Raw genomic sequence first — 22,153 nt, forward strand, 5'->3', positions numbered from 1 at the left:
TACTGTGTAGAAACTGAAGCCCCCCCCCAAATGTACAAAATGGAATTTTTTCTTCAATTTTGTCGCACATTGAAGATTTTTTTTTTCCGGTTTAGTCTTAGATTTATAGGTGCAAAATTGAAAGTTATGATTTTTTTTTTTAAAGGTAAGGAGAAAAAATTTAAGCAGAAAAACCCCTGGTCCTTAACCCCTACAGGACCCATGACGTACCGGTAGGTCATGAGTCCTCTAACGTTCTATAACGCGAGGCGGGCCCGGCCTCTAACAATGGCCGAGACCCGTGGCTAATAGCGTGCGGTACTGATCGCAATGCCGCGCGCTATTAACCCTTTAGACGTGGCATTCAGAGTTGAACGCCCCGTCTAAAATGAAAGTAGACCATTGCCGGTTAGCTCACGGAGCTGTTCGAAATCGCGGCATCCCAAACAGCTTACATGACAGCCGGAGGGCTCCCTACCTTCCTCCATGCTGTCCGATCGCCGAATGACTGCTCAGTGCCTGAGATCCAGGCATGGCCAGAATCATCGATCAATGGTTTCCTATGAGAAACCATTGATCAATGTAAAAGATCAGTGTGTGTAGTGTTATAGCCCCCTATGGGAGCTATAACATTGCCAAAAAAAAAAAGTGAATAATTTAACCCCTTCCCTAATAAGTTTGAAACAGCCCCCTTTTCCCATTTAAAAAAAAAATGTAAATAAAAACAAACATGTGGTATTACCGCATGCGGAAATGTCCGAATTATAAAAAATATATAGTTAATTAAACCACGCGGTCAATGGCGTACATGCAAAAAAATTCCAAGTATTTTTGGTCACTTTTTATATCGTGAAAAAATTAAATCAATAAGTCCAATCAATGCAAAAATGGTACCGCTAAAAACTTCAGATCATGACGCAAAAAATTAGCCCTCATATCGCCCCATACACGGAAGAATAAAAAGTTATAGGGGTCAGAAGATGACAATTTTAAACATATAAATTTTCCTGCATGTAGTTAATTTTTTCAGAAGTACAACAAAATCAAACCTATATAAGTAGGGGATCATTTTAATCGTATGGACCTACAGAATAAAGGTGGTGTAATTTTTACCGAAAAATTTACTACGTAGAAACGGAAGCCCCAAGTGTTACAAAATTGTGTTTTTTTTCTATTTTGTCTCACAATGATTTTTTTCCTTTTCGCCATAGATTTTTGGGTAAAATGACTAATGTCATTGCAAAGTAGAATTGGTGGTGCAAAAAATAAGCCATCATGGATTTTTAGGTGCAAAATTTAAAGGGTTATGATTTTTTTTTTTAAAGGTGAGGAGGAAAAAACGAAAATGCAAAAACGGAAAAACCCCGGGTCCTTAAGGGGTTAACTCAGTAAAATAATTTAAAAGGGGTCAGGATGCATTTTTGGAGAACAACATTACAGGTTATGGATTCTATATCTATAGGGACAGAAGGGATCCATATTTTGAGTCGGGAAGGAATTTTTACCTCTAGTATGAGGGTTTTTTGCCTTCCTCTGGATCAACTCAGTAGGGACTCATTAGGGTTATAGGTTGAACTTGATGGACTCTGGTCTTTTTTCCAACCTTATGAACTATGTAGCTCTGTGGTCATCGCTATATCATTTTTTAAATAGCTCCAAAAACAAGCCCTTATAAGGGTTTGTAAAAGGGCTATTAAAGTGCGAGGTGTAAACGAAAGGGCAACAACGAAAATTGGCCTGGTCCTTTAGGGGTTAAGGTGTGTTCAGGTTTTTAACCCCTTAAGAAGAAAGTCAATTTTGGCCATGAGAATCCGGGAAATTTTCATTTTTGCATTTTCGTATTTCCCCTGCAGACCCATATGAGGGCTTGTTTATTGGGAAACCAATTGTTGTGTATTGTATTTTATCAAAATCTACTGCACAACCAAAAAATTATTTTTGTGGCAAATTGATAAACCCGCAAATTTGTATTTTTTTTTTAACCCCTTAAGGACTGAGCCCTTATTCGCAATTCTGACCACCGTTGCTTTACGAATTAATAATGCGAAAACGCTTTTAGCGAATATTCTGATTCTGAGAGTTTTTTCGTGACATTCTACTTTATTTTGGTGGTAAATTTTCGTCGTTACTTGCATCCTTTTTTGGTGAAAAATCCCCAAATTTCATAAATTTAGAAAATGTAGCACTTTTCTAACTTTGAAGCTCTCTACTTGTAAGGAAAATTGATATTCCTAATAAATTTTATTTTTCTTCACAAATACAATATGTCTACTTTATGTTGGCATTAGAGATGAGCGAATTTACAGTAAATTCAAATCGTCACGCACTTCTCAGCTCGGCAGTTGATGACTTATTCTGCATAAATCAGTTCAGCCTTCAGGTGCTCCTGTGGGCTGGAAAAGGTGGATACAGTCCTAGGAAAGAGTCTCCTAGGACTGTGTCCACCTTTTCCAGCCCACGGGAGCACCTGAAAGCTGAACTAATTTATGCAGGATAAGTCATCAACTGCCGAGCCGAGAAGTTCGTGACGAATCGAATTTACTGTAAATTCGCTCATCTCTATTTGGCATCATAAAATGGACATTTTTGCTTTTAAAAAAAATTTAGAGGGCTTCAAAGTAGAGCAGCAATTTTCAAAAATTTCATGAAAATTGCTAAATCTGAAGGGACAGATGTTACAGAACTACAACTCCCAGCATGCCTGGGTAGTCCAGGCATGCTGAGAGTTGTAGTTTGGCAACATCTGGAGGGCTACTGTTTGGGCACCACTGTAACAGTGGTCTCCAAACTGTGACCCTCCAGATGTTGCAAAACTACAACTCCCAGCATGCCCAGAACAGCCTTTGGCTGTCTGGGCATGCTGGGAGTTGCTGTTTGGCCTTCCTAGTGGTTGCCACAGTAAAGATCACTTTACTTTCACTTTCAATTGAACAAAATTGAAGAAAAAAACTTCACATTTTGGGGGCTTCAGTTTCTACGTAGTACATTTTTCGGTAAAAATTACACTTTATTCTGTAGGTCCATACGATTAAAATGATATCCTACTTATATAGGTTTGATTTTGTCGCACTTCTGGAAAAAATCAACTACATGCACGAAAATTAATACATTTAAAATTGTCATCTTCTGACCCCTATAACTTATTTTTCTGCGTACAGGGCGGTATGAGGGCTCATTTTATGCACAGTGATCTGAAGTTTTAATCAGTACCATTTGTTATGATCAGACTTTTTGATCGCTTTTTATTCCTTTTTTTAATGGTATAAAAAGTGACCAAAAATACGCTATTTTGGACATTTGAATTTTTGTTGCCCGTACGCCATTGACCGTGCAATTTAATATACAATATATGTTTATAGTTCGGACATTTACGCATGCGGCAATACCACATTTTTTTATTATGTTTATATTTTTTTTTTTATATGGAATTTGGGAAAGGGGGGGTGATTTAAACTTTTAATAAGGGGGTAAATTTTTTTTTTTTTTTTTGCACTTTGTCCCCTTAGGGGACTAATAGGAGGAATCATTCGATTCGTCACAAACCTCGCGGCTCGGCAGTTGCCGACTTTAGCGTGCATAAATTAGTTCAGCTTTCAGGTGCTCCGGTGGGCTAGAGACTCTCTCCCAGCCCACCGAAGCACCTGAACTAATTTATTCAGGGTAAAGTCAGCAACTGCCGAGCCGAGAAGTTTGTGATGAATCGAATCACTGTAACTTCGCTCATCTCTAATCAGTGCTATGCATAGAACTGATTAGTGTTACCTCCGATCTACTTCTGAATCTCTGCATTGTCGCATCTGCCATGGTCAATATTGATCATGGAATCTGTGGGCTTAATGGTGGCCATCAGCGCGATTGCTGATGTCCTCCATTACTGACGGGCTCCTGGCTGCTTATGGCAACCAGGACCCGTGGTCTATGAGGAGCACCAAGGGCATACCTGTACACTCTGTACTCTTGGGGTTAAGTTACAATTCTTGAATATAAAAGCTAAGGGTGGGTTCACACCACGATTTTGCTATACGTTTTCGGCATATGGTTTCATAAAAAAAAAAAAAAAAGTATGCAACCGTACAGAATGCCGTGCCCATAGACTTCCCATTCATAACCGTATGCACCATATTATATACGGTTGTCTCCGTTTTTCAAACTACACGTTTTATCACTTTTTTCTGGACAGAAAACCGTGGCCTACCATGGTTTTTGGTCCGGATGAAAAACTGTATTCAACCATATAAGTTTTTTTTTAAAACATGGGAATCAATGGGAACTGTATGTGCGTACGGTTCCATCCAGTTTGCACCATACAGTTTGACTTTCCACATTTTTCTTTGAATTTCAATCAAACAAGTGAAACTTTATTCATAATGGAGTGAAAAGTTCAAAACGTATGTTTTTTTCTTAAACTGATGCAACCAGACAATTTTTCAAACCGTATACAAATAAATATGTACACACGTTTCGATAGTTTAGTCAGGTTTTCAGGAATCCGTTTTTTTTTTCAATCAGAAAACCTGATACAAAAAAACTGTATAGCAAAATCAAGGTGTGAACCCACCCTAAGACTGGATTTGGAAATAGAAGTCTGTTTTCTTCTTTACATGTCATCCAATAATAAACCTGAGCATATGAACACAAAGTAGGATAATATCGCTTCATTCACAGGTGTCTCCAATGTTTCTTTATGAAAAGTAGCAAAACAAACATGTAAACAAAGCAAAAAATAATGATATAACTGTCAGAAAGGACAGTATTGACTGTTCTGCCCATTTTTCACAAACATTTGTAAGGTTGTATTCTAAAGCATCTGCAAGACCGGGGGAAACTGTACTGTTGTGTTCCATCCACACACTATATGGAGCAGAAACTGCAGCCGATCTTCCAGCCTACATTGTGCTCATTCTGTTGCCTTTTACCCCTTACAATCCATTGTTCTATATTATAACAAACAGTTACCCTGCTGATCTCCATGTTTATTGGGAGGTGGCAGTCACCTGCCTTAAGTAAATCCACTTAAAAGCTATCTAATAACCAGTATGGCCACCAAAGTGACCCCAGTTCTATAGTCATAAGATTGTTCCAGATTTTTCTTTTTGGTGTTTATTGTATCCTTTAGTCCACAGCATCTTTTTTCTAATCCAGGTTACAAAAGGAAACCCTTCCAAGGGTCTTGAAGACATTCAGTATAGCATCATAAGTGTCCGCTCTGTATCAGTGTGTATTTAGTCACAAAATCCTCCACATCTGCTCCCTGCAGCATTTTCATGGCTCTCCAGTGAATGGCGCCACAATTCTCCGGTTTCCCCTCCACGTGGCTCAGCTCTTCTTTGATATAGGACAACCAGAGATCTGAAGATGAAAGGCAAACTCAGTTTTCACCTCTGTTAGTAGATTACCCAACTGGAATAGCCAAAACTGGATACAACACCCACCCTTCATTACAGCATATGACCTGCTGAGCTGTTGTAAGTACCTTACAACCTCAGGCCGTAAGTATTCACTACTATTATACTGCATTATAGCCAGGGAAAGCTGATGGTCCAGAACATCAGCTAGAGGAGTGTGGCCCACTGCACTTGACATTACAGATGGCACGAAACAGCTCTTCTGATATTTCCCTCCCCCACCATCATCTGTGCTTCTGTCATTGGGGAAAGGTGGGTTTAAAAGGATGCCACAGACTGAATGCTGTTGGCTGAGGGAGAGGGAAATGAATGCTACTACAACTACCACTGGGGAGAATGTAGCTTTTACGGGACGACGATGCTGCTGCTATGTGGTATCTGATTAAACCTTCTGGAGAGGTATGTCATGCTGCAAGGGGTAATACAATATGCTATATGTGGCAAGTCCCCCAGCATGACTATGAGTTCACTGGTGAAACGTGTGTACAAGAAGGCTGGTAACACTAACCTGGCTGCGTGGCTCCAAACTCCCGCAGCGCCCGCTCGTAGTACTCTCTTAAATTCACCATCTTGCTCATCTCCTGTCAGTAACAAGGAAATATAAACTCAGTGCTTCAGACTGGAAATCATTGATCTGCATCATCGTTGCTGGTGCCAGTCTTGTGTACACTCACCTGATCCTTCTCTATGTCAATCATCTTCTGAAAGAAGTCCTCAGAGAAAGGACGATTTTCTTTTAAACTAGAGGACAGGAACAGGGGGTCATCACACAAGACTGGATTAACCCAAAGAAGGTCATTACACAAGAGCTGAGGGGCTAGAGACCCAGCACACTACTCACCTCATGAACACCTTCCTTGCTCTTTTATAGCCATGTTTCCTATAGGACCAGTCCAGATACTTCACCTTCATGGTCCTGGTGGCAACTGGATTAAGGACGAGTTTCTGCAGAGGATCACAGATCATTAGTAGCTTTCTCTGGTAGGAAGTAGTTGTGCTGCTAGATTGGGGTGGGGGGGGGCACTCTTATCGGATCATTTTTTCCACATTTCATCAAACAAAGTTGAATCTTACAGGGGCAAGAATGAACATAAAAACCAACAAAAAGGTGCATGGCTGTGTGAGTTAGTTACCTTTAGGGATGTCCAGATACCATTATTTTTTATATTTTTTTTTTAAGACCGAGTACCGATACTTTCATTCTAGTACTCGCCGATACCAAGTACGAGTACTTCTATTTTAAAGGGAATCTGACACCAGGGTGACCCGGTTTCTGGCGCTGCTTACCGTGCTGATATGTGGGTCCTTGTTGTGTACAATGGAGACGGCTGCTGTAGTATGAGCCAAGATTTCTCTCTTCTCCATTGGACAGAACAGGGAATTTGCATTGGCGGTGAGAACGATGACCACATGGTGAGCAGCGGTAGAAACCGGGTCACCTGTACCTATAAATTCAAGTTAGTGCAGGTGACTCAGCTGTAAGATTGTCTTTAATAGTAGGTAGTATCCCCTTGCAGACATTAGCAACAGCCCCCCTGTAGACCACAGCCCCCATTTAAACAGCAGCAGGGGCCCCCCCTTTTGACATTAGTAGAAGCCCCCCTCCTTGCAGGCAGCTCACCTCCTCTGTTGGGTGCTGCCGCTGCACTGCCTTGTTCTCCCATCCGCATCATGTCGTCCTATGAAGGAGCATGTGACATATACGTCACTCTGCTTCCTCTGTAGAGTTACTCTGTAGAGTCTGTAGAGGGGAGGAGGCAGAGTGACGTGTGTGTCACATGCTCCTCCATAGGACGACATGATGCAGACCGGAGGACGGAAGAACGGGACAGTGGAGCGGTAGCAGGTATCGGGCATGGTATCGGGGACATTAAACGAGTCCCCAATACCATGCAAATAGCTAGTATCGGGACATCCCTAGTTACCTTAATTGTACCAGTGAGCATTTCAGAACTACACAAAACTGACATTGCACAGAGACCATGTGGGAGATTAATCCAAACCTGTGCAGAGGAAAAGTGGTGCAGTTGCTCATAGCAACCAATAAGATTGCTTCTTTTATTTTTAAGAGGCCTTTTTAAAGGCAATCTGGTTGCTATGGGCAACTTTTCCTTTACACTGGTTTTGATAAATCTCTCCTCCTATAGTACATATAGAGTGATGCAAAAGCAGAATACCCTAATTTAATCACAAAATAGTACTTAACATAAAAATGACCTGAAATAAGTCGTAGAGCATTAAAGATTGAAGAGAAACCATAAGGCAACAGTGGGACTTTATTTTTAATGCTTTTTCTTTAATACGTACACAAACCTCTGCAGAGTTTCTACAAAGTTGCAGGATAGTACAACATGGTCGGCCGAGTGTGTCTAACCAGCATCTCCACATAAAATACATTAATGACAATATTCATTCTACACAGATGGTGCTCACCTACCTGGTACAGTGAGTCTATAGCTTCCTCATTTCTCTCCTCCTCACTCCAGTCTACCATCAATATCCACAATGGCAAACTGTCCTGCAAGCAAGCAAAATCCATCAGCTGCCATAACAGCGAGACTCGCGCAGTGCGTAAGGAAGGTGCACACTCTTGGGAGTAGCAGACATCACTTCATTCACTATCATTCAGCCCAGATTGTTTACCTGCATCTTTACTAAGGTCATTGCCTTATCAAACACATTCTCCAAGTTCTCTGCCTTCAGACTCACGAGAGTCTCCAATCTCATTTTCCACATGTCCACAGACCCAGGGAACCTGTCTGTAGCTTTCACCAATACTTGTGATGCCACATCCCCCTGCCCCAGTTCCATGAGAAGAGAGATCTGGAAGGCCAAAAGATGTAACAATCAATCAATCTACAGGAATTACATCACCACCACTGAATTGGATTCTCCCCCATCTAAATAGACATTTATCTCACCCAGTCATGGTATCTTGCTTGCGGTAACAGGTCAGAGTCGTGAGCTTTCTGAAGTGCAGACAGCAGCCTGTCCTGCCTCTAAAAGACAAGACCGATATGAGACAACACCACAAAAATATACACAAAGATTCAATCCTCTATATCAGTGGTCTCCAACCTGCGGACCTCCAGATGTTGCAAAACTACAACTCCCAGCATGCCCGGACAGCCAACGGCAACATCTGGAGGTCCGCAGGTTGGAGACCACTGCTCTATACAGTGTTTTTATTTTATCCAATGTCCAGCAGACAATTACTGTCCATAGTCAGGGACTGTTATCTGTGGCAAGGCACCTGTGTGTACCCCTGAACTTATCCCTCAGCGGTGTGAAAATTCTGAAATGACAAATGATCTACCCCTTTCTGACAAGAGCCCTTCTAAGTCATGTACACCCAATTGTTAAAAAAAAAAAAAAAGATCCCTACAGATCATGGTTGCAGCAAGCCCACAATAATCCCTTTTGGGATGGAATATAATGCTAAAGACTGACACAAAGCCTGTTGGGATGTTTAGTTTCCTCATTGTTATAAGCTCAGGGTAAACAGTAGAGATGAGCGAACTTACAGTAAATTCGATTCATTACGAACGTCTCAGCTCGGCGGTTGCTGACTTTTCCTGCATAAATTAGTTCAGCTTTCCGGTGCTCCGGTGGGCTGGAAAAGGTGGATACAGTCCTAGGAAAGAGTTTCCGGAAAGCTGAACTAATTTATGCAGGAAAAGTCAGCAACTGCCGAGCCGAGAAGTTCGTGACGAATCGAATTTACTTTAAGTTCGCTCATCTCTAGTAAACAGGAGTAGTAACAGGCTTCCTTACAACTTAACTTTATTGTTATTAGTTAAAACACACCTAAGACATTGTTTTTAAGACCAGTATTGTGCATCCCCAGCGATATAGAAGCTTGATATTGGAAAAATATTGGTCTGTATTTTGAGAAAGCCTAACTATATAGGGGAACTGTAGAAAAGCTAATTGTTGGGCATCTGATACGTATCTAATTATATAAAATTCCCCTTCTTTAACTGAGGAAACCAATGCGATAATTGGTGGAAACACGTAGGGATGTTTTGGAGTTCTGGTAATACCACCTCAAGGTGGTCTCTATCTCCAATATCACTGGACTTACAAAGATCAACTTAGGCAATTTTGATAGTTCGGTTGGAACTTGTGGCTCTTGGATTTTATAAATGTTTTAATAGGTAACTGAGACAATTATAGATGTGTTTTAATTAGGGATCGGCCGATTATCGGTTTGGCCGATAATCGCGTTTTTGGACATTATCGGTAATTACCTTGCCGATAATGGCCCCCCCGGCCAGAGACTACCATCACCGCCGCTGCCCCAGGGTGAAATAGCCGATAACTTATACCGATATTCCGGTATAAGTTATCGGCTATCGGCCTGAAAGGTGACAGATTATCGGTATCTGCCCTAAAAAAAAAAAATCGATATCGGTCGATCCCTAGTTTTAATCAATAAAGATTGTGTTTTAGAGGGAAACTCATTACTTCTCTATATTACCCCCGAGTGGTTCTCTTAGTGTACAAATAGATATTGTACCACAACTGGATAAGCTCTCAGGACCAGACAGGAACTTACCTGCTGCTTTAGTTCTTTGCTGTTAGTTTGCCGTTTATATCTCTCTAGACAGAAGGCCACATATAACTCCCACATGGACTCTGGAACAATGAGAATATTGCAGGGTTAGCAGAAATGTATTACAATGGCATAGCTCCTGGTAAAACAAGTCATACAATGACAGTCATCACCTGTTTGCAGCGAGCCCAGCGCCTTCTCATACACAAGGCTGCATTGCTCCTCCTTTCGAGCCAAGTCTTGTGCCTTTGTCTGTTTGGACGTATACTCTGCTGATGGTAACACTTTTGCTGATAAAGCCTGACGAGCCAAAAAGTCCCAGGTGAGGGGGTCGTCTGCGTAGAGGGTCTGCAAGCTAAACCAAGCACATCATTAATACCTGCATCCCCATTCTAAAGAACATAAGCCCCCACACACAGCTACCAGTCCAGTTATTAATATTTCTTACATCTAAAATAGATATGCTGTTCACTTTACTAACAATACTTTATTTCCATGAATTATCAGAAAACTAACATTACTCTAGAAAGAACCTCTGGAGTTGTCTTCAAGGGGTATTCTACCCCAGTGTTTGGAACATTGTTTTGAACGCTGGCTTCGTAGGTCGTGATGTCACGGCCACCCCCCTTCAATGCAAGTCTATGGGAGGGGGTGTGGCAGCTGCCACTGCCCCTCCCATAGACTTACATTGAGAAGGCGTGGCTTGATGTCACAAGGGACATGGCCGTGACATCACGACCCCCAAAGCCAGCACTTCACTGCCCCAGCGTTCATTTTGTTCCGTACGCTGGGGCAGTGGAGTACCCCTTTAAGGAATGCCGATCCACCAGTTGCACAATGTTGGTAATACACAACAAATCCCTCTCCATTTCCTTTACTGTCTCTATATTCCTGCAGTACAGCCACATGTTGTTCAAGACTAGTAGAACAACTGACTGCTAGCTACTCCATTGTCTACTGCAGGGGACACTTAACCCCTTAAGGACCGGGTTTTTTTCCGTTTTTGCATTTTCGTTTTTTGCTCCTTGCCTTTAAAAAATCATAACTCTTTCAATTTTGCACCTAAAAATCCATATGATGGCTTATTTTTTGCGCCACCAATTCTACTTTGTAATGACGTCAGTTATTTTGCCCAAAAATCTACGGTGAAACGGAAAAAAATCATTGTGCGACAAAATTTTTAAAAAAACGCAGTTTTGTAACTTTTGGGGGCTTCCGTTTCTACGCAGTACATTTTTCGGTAAAAATGACCCCTTATCTTTATTCTGTAGGTCCATACGATTAAAATGATACCCTACTTATATAGGTTTGATTTTGTCGGACTTCTGGAAAAAATCATAACTACATGCAGGAAAATTAATACGTTTAAAATTGTCATCTTCTGACCCCTATAACTTTTTTATTTTTCCGTGTATGGGGCGGTATGAGGGCTAATTTTTTGCGCCGTGATCTGAAGTTTTTAACGGTACCATTTTTGCATTGATAGGACTTATTGATGATTATTAATGATATAAAAAGTGACCAAAAATGCTCTATTTTGGACTTTGGAATTTTTTTGCGCGCACGCCATTGACCGAGCGGATTAATGATATATTTTTATAATTCGGACATTTCCGCACGTGGTGATACCACATATGTTTATTTTTATTTACACTTTTTTTTTATTGGAAAAGGGGGGTGATTCAAACTTAATAGGGGAGGAGTTAAATGATCTTTATTCACTTTTTTTGCAGTGTTCTAGCTCCCATAGGGACCTATAACACTGCACACACTGATCATCATTGATCACTGGTTTCTCATAGGAAACCAGTGATCGACGATTCTGCCGCATGACTGCTCATGCCTGGATCTCAGGCACTGAGCATTCATTCGGCGATCGGACAGTGAGGAGGCAGGTAGGGGCCCTCCCGCTGTCCTGTCAGCTGTTCGGGATGCCGCGATTAGCCGCGGCTTTCCCAAACAGCCCACTGAGCTAGCCGGCAACTTTCACTTTCAGCCGCGCGGCTCAGCTCTGAGCGTGCCGCTAAAGGGTTAATAGCGCACGGCACTGCTCGCTATTAGAGGCGGGTCCCGGCTTCACTATGACGCCGGGCCCGCCGTGATATGATGTGGGGTTACTGTGTAACCCCGCGTTATATCAGGATAGCAGGACCAAGGACGTACCGGTACGTTCTTGGTCCTTAAGCGGTTAAAATAGTATTTTATGGGGAGAAAAAATTTCTTATCAAATGGCTCCAGAAAGTTAAACAGAATTGTAAATGACTTCTATTTAAAACATCTTAATCCTTCCAGTACTTATCAGCTGCTAAAGTTGAGTTGTTCTTTTCCGTCTGACCACAGGGCTCTCTGCTGACACCTGTCTGTCTCAGGAACTGTCCAGAGCAGGAGCAAATCCCCATAGCAAACCTCTCCTGCTCTGAACAGTCAGAGGTGTCAGCAGAGAGCACTGTGGTGAGACAGAAAAGAACAACTCAACTTCAGCAGCTGATAAGTACTATTTTTTAATAGAAGTAATTTACAAATCTGTTTAACTTTCTATGGCCAGTTGATATGGAATTTTTTTTTTCCCGTGGATAACCCCTTTAAAGCCACACACTGCCTAACAGGAGGAATGAATCCAAATTTCTACAATCCTGAAGCCACACAATCACCAGGGAAGAGCTTCTACCGATTTAGTCCTAGTGCCTATCGTGCCCTCCAAGTTTGGAGACAGAGCAGGTACTTACTCAGCCAAAATATCCTTTTGCAGATGTTTAGTGAAGTCAAACATCTCAGCGATAGAAAGAAGTGAGAGATGGAACTTGGCCCCTGCAATGAAAAGATGGATGAGGCTCACTTATCTTTAAATGTAAAAAAAAAAAAAAAAAAAAAAAAAACATTTTCACCAAATTAACAAAAACAGATCCATAATGTAACCAATACATGTCTAAATCCTTAAAGGGGCTCACCTTTAATCTTCTGCACGGCAGTTTTATAGACCACACGGACCAATTCTCCATTAAGAATCTCATCTGAGAATAAGTCTTTCTCCTGTGAAGAGAAACACATTCAGGTGTGGAATGAAGTCTGGGCTTTGGTTATTGTGTCATGTATCTGGTATCTACATGTGGCATTTTATGTGCTCCATTTGCTATTGTGTAGGTGACTTGATTCAACATCCAACTGTAAGAGGAAAATGTGAAACTCACAATGTCCATCTTTGCTTTATCTAAATCTTCTTTCTCTTTTCTTTGCTTCTCAACATTCATGAGCTCCATCCGGAAATACTGGGAAGAAAAGCAGCAGTCAGACCTTGTATGATATATTCTATAACAAGGACAGGAATCTACTATAATACTGTCCCATATGTACATGTATCTTGTAGGGACATCATAAGCCCCGGGCATAAACTCACTTCCTGATAGAGCTTGGCCGAGTCCGGGTGGAAGCGCAGGGCGCGCAGGAAGAGGTGTCTTGCACTTTCAGTTGACAGTTTATCTTCAAATTCCCACTTAGCTGCCATTATCCACAAGGCTGAAAATGAAGAAGAGTTTAGAGGCAGCAAAGGACACAGAGGCAGTGTCAGGCAGCAGGTAACAGGAGGCACATGTGGTACCTGGTTTATCCGGGTGTACAGCCAAGAGTGAGGAGAAGATGCGGCTGAGCTGCAACTTACAGTTCTGAAATGGAAACACATTACATTCAGTGACTACACCACAGCCGACCACTAACCAGAGGGGAGACACTCACCCACTTCTTACAGAAAGCCACTTGAGACATCCACAGCTGGAGATCCTCCTACAAGACAGAAGCCAGAGAATTAGGATCTCATCTACTGAGCTACAACTCCCAGCAAGCTCCACCTATCACCACTTACCTTCCATTTGTTGATGGCGCGACCGAAGAGTTCATTAATTCTATGTACAATGACAAATTCAATCTCCTCCTTCTTAAATGAGTATCCAATGCGCTGAGGATAAAACCAAGGACACGGTCAGCCCTGGAGTCACTATATGGCTGGCCCCACCCCACAAGAGTCACTGACTAAGTGATAACTTACCCGACGCCTCTTATTTAGCAGCTCCAGGAAGTTAATCTCGTACTGTAAGGCAGAAAATGCAGGTAAGTATGTTCACATCTCATTTGACACATTTTGTGGTCAAGCAGGAGGAGTGGTATGTGGACGTATACCACAGCCACACCAGATCAATTTCTTTCATTGGATTGAATGTAGCCTAAAAGTCACTATGTTTAGTTCATTTACAGCAATCTCTCAACTTACAATGGCCTCAGGTTACAGTGGTTGTTCCTTGACCATTGTATGTTGAAAATATTGTAAGTTGAAAAAATACTGAACATATAATATTACAGACAGTGTGGATCCGTGGCACGTTGTGAATGACTGGAAGATTTGGGGGATTTTATTGGAAAAACATCTGTTACTGAAGTTCCTGCACTTATTAGCTATCTATAGTGCAATACTACACTGCTCTTTACCTGTTGTAGGGTTTTATTTTTCTTGTACATTGTGTTATATGAAGGACTATGAAGAAGCGCCTGCCCTCTGTTTATTATCTAATGTACCTTCTAACTTTTATGTGTAAGCAACTGCTTTATCTGTATTAGTTATCTTCTTAGTTTTCTATAGAGTTTTGGTCTCCAGATACAGTATTTTTAACTTACAATGATCGTCCCAGAACCAATTCATTTGTACCTTGAGAGAACACTGTAAAAACATATAAGAAGGGAATCTCGTTCATTCATACCAAGTTGCTGGCACAAAAAAGGTGCAATTTTTTAAGCAATACTTAGTTGCAGGAAAATATGCAAATATTGGTGGGTTTACGCTATGCTCCCCACCTTAGAAAAAGTGGACAGTAAAAAGGGGATGGCCACAGAGGCCCATTAAATTTACTATTGTTTATACCAGTGAATTGGTGCAAATAAAGAGCTTAAAAATGGATTCTCATTTGTCTTTTCCCACTTAGAGCTGAGCGTCCTCTCTTCCTGCTTTTCATAGGGAGCTCAGATCACTTGCTCTGTGATTGACACATAAGACACACTGGTTGTGTGCAAGCTACTAGCATTTTGCATGACTGACATTACAGCCTGCACACAAGCAGAAAAGCCTGTGTGTCAGTGATAACATTTACATATAGAGCTGCAAATAATTAAAAAAAAATTTGATTAGTATGCCGATTTTAATCAATTCATTGGATAAAAAAAAAATAAACCAAAAAAAAAAAAACCCGCTGGATTAGGGTTAACGGGGGGGGGGGGGGGGGGGGGGGGGACACACCTTAGTGATGGCGTCCTCCTCCCTGCACCCGGAAGATATGTCACTGCAGGAAGGGTGGAGAACAGAGCTTCTGGCTGGACTGAGGGGGCTCCCCCGATGTCAGGACCGTACTTGCCGTGGACCAGGAGGCGGCGCCAGCTCTGGACTGCACTACAGGCCGTCTTCTTTCTGCTGGAGCCGGGCCAGCAGCATTTTCGGGAAGGCACCACAGAGAAAGGGGAGGCATCAGAGAGCAAGGGAGGGGAACATGTAGGGGCAGGGAAAGTAGTAACTATAAGTTCGCTCATTGTTTACTTTAGTCTGCATAAATTAGTTCAGCTTACCAAGTGCTCCGGCTGCCTGGAATAGTCTGTGATGACAGTCTTAGGTCTCCTTGGACTGTATCCACCTTTTCCAGGCAACTGGAGCCCTTGGTAAGCTGAACTAATATATGCAGACTAAAGTAATCAACAACCGAGATGCATGGTTTGTTACGAACCAATTTACTGTACGTTCGCTCAACTCTGCTACTAATTATTCGAAAATGGAAATAGTTATCGACAATTCCCTTCAATGATTTTTATTGATAAAGTCAATTAACCATTGCAGCCCTAGTCTATATAAGTTTCCAGCAGATAACATCCCTCTACCGCTCTGTGCAGAGAGTATGTGACTCTTACTGCTTCAGTAAGGAAAGTGAGTCTGTAGTCTTGACAACAAGAGGTAGAGGGAAGCAGTTGTAACATGAAAAGGAGTTTGATTATTTCTACAATATTGATCTAACATATAAAAACTTATGGAAATACCCCTTTACATATTTCAAAGGCCTCATATGCATTACAATAAACTTATTTAATTCTCCGTGTTCCTGCACTGATCCCAGTCATTGCCTCCGGTATTATTTCATCAGCAGAGGTCACATGATCACTGCAGCCAGTCAGTGGCCAAGAGATCATGCTTCCAACTTTTGGCATAAATGCTCAGCAAAATGTAAGAAATAGATCCGCTCACCGCTATCTGAGGTAGTGTCCAAGAAACGTGTGGAGTTAGATGGAAACACTGAGATAAAACATCCAGGAAGAGGAAAAGCAGAAGTCCTCCAGCTCCCAAATTAAACATCAAGGCTTTAATAATACAATTAAGAGGCAAAAACAAGGAACAAAGAAAAGTGCATTAAAAACGCAATTCTTATGCACTTTTCTTTGTTCCCCCCTATTTCTTGCTATTTTGAAAGGACTTTTAAAGTCTTGAAGTTTCCTTGGGAGCTGGAGGACTGCTGCTCTCTTACTGGACAGGGCCATGATGCCAGGAGTATGGAGCGTACCAAGGGAGATGACTGTCTGCTAAAATAACACAAGAGAACTGACCAGAGAATCAGCGTGGGAGCGGAGGGGGAGGTAAGAAACAGTGTTTTTTTTCATGTGTTTGAGGGCTTTGAAACTTTAATTTTTGGATACCCCCTTTAACCCCTTAAGGACTGAGCCCTTTTTCACCTTAAGGACTCGGCCATTTTTTGCAAATCTGACCACTGTCACTTTAAACATTAATAACTCTGGAATGCTTTTAGTTATCAATCTGATTCCGAGATAGTTTTTTCGTGACATATTCTACTTTAACGTAGTGGTAAAATTTTTTGGTAACTTGCATCCTTTCTTGGTGAAAAATCCCCAAATTTGATGAAAAATTTGAAGATTTTGCATTTTTCTAACTTTGAAGCTCTCTGCTTGTAAGGAAAATAGATATTCAAAATAATTTTTTTTTAATTCACATATACAATATGTCTACTTTATGTTTGCATCATAAAATTGATGAGTTTTTACTTTTGGAAGACACCAGAGGGCTTCAAAGTTCCGCAGCAATTTTCCAATTTTTCACAAAATTTTGAAACTCGCTTTTTTTCAGGGACCAGTTCAGGTTTGAAGTGGATTTGAAGGGTCTTCATATTAGAAATACCCCATAAATGACCCCATTATAAAAACTGCACCCCCGAAAGTATTCAAAATGACATTCAGTAAGCGTTTTAACCCTTTACGGGTTTCACAGGAATAGCAGCAAAGTGAAGGAGAAAATACACAATCTTCATTTTTTACACTCGCATGTTCTTGTAGACCCAATTTTTGAATTTTTGCAAGGGGTAAAAAGGAGAAAATTTTTACTTGTATTTGAAACCCAATTTCTCTAGAGTAAGCACATACCTCATATGTCTATGGTAATTGTTCAGTGGGCGCAGTAGAGGGCTCAGAAGGGAAGGAGCGTCAAATGGTTTTTGGGGGGCATGTCACCTTTAGGAAGCCCCTATGGTGCCAGAACTGCAAAAAACCCCACATGGCATACCATTTTGGAAACTAGACCCCCCGGGGAACGTAACAAGGGGTAAAGTGAACTTTAATACCCCACAGGTGATTCACGACTTTTGCATATGTAAAAAAAAAAAAAAAATTTTACCTAAAATGCTTGGTTTCCCTAAAGTTTTACATTTTTAAAAAGGGTAATAGCAGAAAATACCCCCCAAAATTTGAAGCCCAATTTCTCCCGATTCAGAAAAATGGGGGTGAAAAGTGCTCTGTTGGCGCACTACAGGTCTCAGAAGAGAAGGAGTCACATTTGGCTTTTTTGAAGGAAATTTTGCTCTGGGGGCATGCCGCATTTAGGAAGCCCCTATGGTGCCAGGACAGCAAAAAAAAAACACATGGCATACCATTTTGGAAACTAGAGCCCTCGGGGAATGTAACAAGGGGTTAAGTGAACCTTAATACCCCACAGGCGTTTCACGACTATTGCATATGTAAAAAAAATAAAAAAAATTTTTACCTAAAATGCTTCTTTTCCCAAAAACTTTACATTTTTAAAAAGGGTAAAAGCAGAAAATACCCCCAAAATTTGAAGCCCAATTTCTCCCGAGTACGGCGATACCCCATATGTGACCCTTAACTGTTGCCTTGAAATACGACAGGGCTCCAAAGTGAGAGCGCCATGCGCATTTGAGGCCTAAATTAGGGATCGCATAGGGGTGGACATAGGGGTATTCTACGCCAGTGATTCCCAAACAGGGTGCCTCCAGCTGTTGCAAAACTCCCAGCATGCCTGGACAGTCAACGGCTGTCCGACAATACTGGGAGTTGTTGTTTTGCAACAGCTGGAGGCTCCGTTTTGGAAACCGTGGCATACCAGACGTTTTTCATTTTTATTGGGGAGGGGAGGGGGGCTGTGTAGGGGTATGTGTATATGTAGTGTTTTTTACTTTTTATTTTTTTGTTAGCGTAGTGTAGTGTTTTTAGGGTACAGTCGCACGGGCGGGGGTTCACAGTAGTTTCTCGCTGGCAGTTTGAGCTGTTGCAGAAAATTTGCTGCAGCTCAAACTTGCAGCCCGATACTTACTGTAAGCCTCCGCCCATGTGAGTGTACCCTGTACGTTCACATTGGGGGGGACATCCAGCTGTTGCATAACTACAACTCCCAGCATGCACTGACAGACTGTACATGCTGAGAGTTTTAGTTTTGCAACAGCTGTAGGCACACTGGTTATGTATCACGGAGTTTGTGACCTTACTCAGTGTTTCAAAACCAGTGTGCCTCCAGCTGTTGCAAAACTACAACTCCCAGCATGTACGGTGCATGGTGTAAGGTGACTGCTGGGAGTTGTAGTTTGCAACAGCTGGAGGCACACCGGTCGTGAAACACTGAGTTAGGTAAAAAAAAAAAAAAACTCTAAGTTTCACAACCAGTGTGCCTTCAGCTGTTGCAAAACTACAACTCTCAGCAGTCACCGACAGCCAACGGGCATGCTGGGAGTTGTAGTTATGCAACCAGCAGATGCACCACTACAACTCCCAGCATGCACTTTCGCTGTTTGTGCAAGCTGGGAGTTGTAGTTATACAACAGCTGAAGGTACACTTTTCCATAGAAAAAATGTGCCTCCAGCTGTTGCAAAACCATAAGTCCCAGCATGCCCATAAGGGAATGCTGGGAGTTGTGGTGGTCTGCCTCCTGCTGTTGCATAACTACAGCTCCCAGCATGCCCTTTTTGCATGCTGGGAGCTGTTGCTAAGCAACAGCAGGAGGCTGTAACTCACCTCCTGCTGCTGCTCCATCACAGGACTGTCCCTCGCCGCCGCCGTCGCTCCTGGGGCCCCGATCCCAACATGGACGCCGGGGATCGGGGTCCCCAGCACCGGGGGTCGTCTTCCCGCACCCGCTCACGCCCTCCGGAAGAGGGGCGGAGCGGGTGCAGGAGTGACGCCCGCAGCAGGCGCCCTGATTGGTCGGCCGGTAATCCGGCCGACGAATCAGGGCGATCGTGAGGTGGCACCAGTGCCACCTCACCCCTGCAGGCTCTGGCTGTTCGGGGCCGTCAGAGACGGCCCCGAACAGCCAGTAATTCCGGGTCGCCGGGTCACTGGAGACCCGATTGACCCGGAATCGCCGCAGATCGCTGGACTGAATTGTCCAGCGATCTGCGGCGATCGCCGACATGGGGGGGCATAATGACCCCCCTGGGCGATATGCCGGGATGCCTGCTGAACGATTTCAGCAGGCATCCGGCTCCGGTCCCCAACCGGCTAGCGGTGGGGGCCGGAATTCCCACGGGCGTATGGATACGCCCTGCGTCCTTAAGAGGTTAAATGTACTCTAACTCAAAGCTGGAACAGACTTTACTGCACAAGACGTGGACAGATGCTACAGTGGACAATTTGTTAAGAAGCCAGCTCCTCTAAAAGGGGTCATCTAGGACTAGAAAAAATACATGGCTGCTTTCTTCCAAAAACAGCAACACAATTGCCCTCAGGTTGTATGCGGTATTACAACTCGGCTCCATTCACTTCAATGGGACAGAGCTGCAGTACCAGCCCCAAAAGGGTGACAGGAATGGTGCAGTTTCTTGAAGAAAGTAGCCATGTTTTTCTAGTCCTAAATAACACTTCAATAAACTTGATGCCAGTCTTCATAGATTCCTGTGGTGTTTTACAAGGGATTCAAACAGCCGTTTTGAAATGAGCAAAACATTCCCCTATTAGGCTGGGTTCACACCACGTTTTAGCAATACAGTTCCCGTATACATTTTCAATTTGAAAACCGTACGGAACTGTATTGAAAACCGTACGGAACCGTATTGAAAACCGTATGCCAAAAGATTCATCCGGTTGTGTCCGTTTTTTCCCCGTACCCTATCAAGGTTTTTGGTCCGGTTGAAAAACCGTATACATTTTTTTTATTTTAACATGAGAGTCAAAGGGAACCGTAGAGAACTGTATGTGCGTATGGTGCCATCCGGTTTGCACCAATACGGTTTTTGACTTTGCCAATTGCGCAGTGCACACACAAAAAAAATTCTTGGAATATCAAACAATTAAAACTTTATTCATAATGGAGTGAAAAGTTAAAAAGGTATACTTTTTTTCCCTTAAAAAAATGGATGCAACAGGACTTAATTTTTAAAACCGTACACAAGTTAAAGGGGTACTCCGGTGAAAACCTTTTTTCTTTTAAATCAACTGGTGTCAGAAAGTTAAACATATTTGTAAATTATTTCTATTAAAAATCTTAATCCTTCCAGTACTTATTAGCTGCTGAATACTGCAGAGGAAATTCCTTTTTTTTTGGAACACAGATGACTTAACGAGCACAGTGCTCTCTGCTGACATCTCTGTCCATTTTAGCAACCATGCATAGCAGATGTATGCTAAGGGCAGCATGGTGGCTTAGTGGTTCAAATCCCACTAAGGACAACAATAAATAAAGACTTATTATTATAATAACGTCAGCAAAGAGCACTGTGCTCGTGATGTCAGAGAGCATTCCAAAAAGAAAAACATTTCCTCTGTAGTATTCAGCAGCTAATAAGTGCAGGAAGGATTATGATTTTTTAATAGAAGCAATTTACAAATCTGTTTTACTTTTCGGGAGCCAGTTGATTTAAAAGAAAAAAAAGGTTTTCACCGGAGTACCCCTATTTGTACACACGTTTTGATACATCTTAGTACAGTTTTGAGGAATGTGTTTTTCATCAAAAACCTGATACAGGAACTGTATTGCAAAAACATGGTGTGAACCCAGCCTTTAATTCACCGAAATCAATGGACCCTGCGGGATACGTTGTGGTACACCTTGGCATACACCGGCTGTGGTACACCTTGGCATACACCGGCTGTGGTACACCTTGGCATACACCGGCTGTGGTACACCTTGGCATACACCGGCTGTGGTACACCTTGGCATACACCGGCTGTGGTACACCTTGGCATACACCGGCTGTGGTACACCTTGGCATACACCGGCTGTGGTACACCTTGGCATACACCGGCTGTGGTACACCTTGGCATACACCGGCTGTGGTATACATTGGCATACACCGGCTGTGGTATACATTGGCATACACCGGCTGTGGTACACCTTGGCATACACCGGCTGTGGTATACATTGGCATACACCGGCTGTGGTACACCTTGGCATACACCGGCTGTGGTACACCTTGGCATACACCGGCTGTGGTATACATTGGCATACATCGGCTGTGGTACACCTTGGCATACATCGGCTGTGGTACACCTTGGCATACACCGGCTGTGGTATATGTTGGCATGGGGCAGACTAGCTGTGACTCCCCGGGTGCTCACCTGGATATAGCTGATGTAGTCCTCCTTGTCCACCGTCCTCCTCTTCAGCTTATATTCCAGAGCTGTCACTTTCTTTATGACTGTCCTGTATAACAGTAAAGGGCAGACATGAGCTGTCACTGCACCCCCATAGTGGACTGGAGCCGGAGTGGCTACAGAGGGGATCCCACCGCCGGCTTACTCTCATGGCAGAGGCCTCTCACCTGGCTTCCTTCGCGGTCAGTAGACCGACTCTCTCCAGCTGTTGGAGCTCGGGAATGTGATCCTCCACCCGGCGCTGCACCAGTTCCGCCATGCTGCTTTGGAGTGCCGATCGTCACTTCCGCTCAGACCCACGTGCTT

The 22,153-nt window shown here is 42.7% G+C and overlaps 1 protein-coding gene across 2 annotated transcripts; it reads right to left on the minus strand.

Moving 5' to 3' along the window:
- Positions 1 to 4,618: 4,618 nt before the first annotated feature.
- UTP6 (UTP6 small subunit processome component) lies at positions 4,619 to 22,147 on the minus strand. Of its 2 annotated transcripts, none has more exons than XM_056525334.1 (19): positions 22,015 to 22,147; positions 21,812 to 21,896; positions 13,979 to 14,020; positions 13,796 to 13,888; positions 13,669 to 13,716; positions 13,535 to 13,598; positions 13,334 to 13,452; positions 13,128 to 13,205; positions 12,888 to 12,969; positions 12,666 to 12,747; positions 10,113 to 10,294; positions 9,943 to 10,022; positions 8,306 to 8,383; positions 8,028 to 8,207; positions 7,822 to 7,902; positions 6,226 to 6,329; positions 6,059 to 6,125; positions 5,893 to 5,965; positions 4,619 to 5,328 (listed from the first exon to the last, which is right to left on the minus strand). In XM_056525334.1, the coding sequence occupies exons 1-19, from the start codon at positions 22,104 to 22,106 to the stop codon at positions 5,171 to 5,173; spliced, it is 1,788 nt and encodes a 595-aa protein (XP_056381309.1). In that variant the 5' UTR covers positions 22,107 to 22,147; the 3' UTR covers positions 4,619 to 5,170. The 2 variants fall into 2 exon arrangements, with proteins under 2 accessions (XP_056381309.1, XP_056381310.1); XM_056525335.1 differs by lacking the exon at positions 22,015 to 22,147 and adding an exon at positions 15,218 to 15,385 and having other exon boundaries at positions 21,812 to 21,882.
- Positions 22,148 to 22,153: the final 6 nt, after the last annotated feature.

This window comes from Hyla sarda, chromosome 6 (assembly GCF_029499605.1).
Source record: "Hyla sarda isolate aHylSar1 chromosome 6, aHylSar1.hap1, whole genome shotgun sequence".
NCBI lineage: Eukaryota > Metazoa > Chordata > Amphibia > Anura > Hylidae > Hyla > Hyla sarda.

Bases quoted from the DNA above. Each gene is read 5' to 3' on its own strand.
- UTP6 (XM_056525334.1), bottom strand. From the start codon at position 22,106: ATGGCGGAACTGGTGCAGCGCCGGGTGGAGGATCACATTCCCGAGCTC. The intron at 14,021-21,811 runs GTGAGCACCCGG...TCTGCCTTACAG, and splicing joins ACTACATCAGCTATATCCAG to TACGAGATTAACTTCCTGGA. The intron at 6,330-7,821 runs GTAGGTGAGCAC...GATCCTCTGCAG, and splicing joins CTATAGACTCACTGTACCAG to AAACTCGTCCTTAATCCAGT.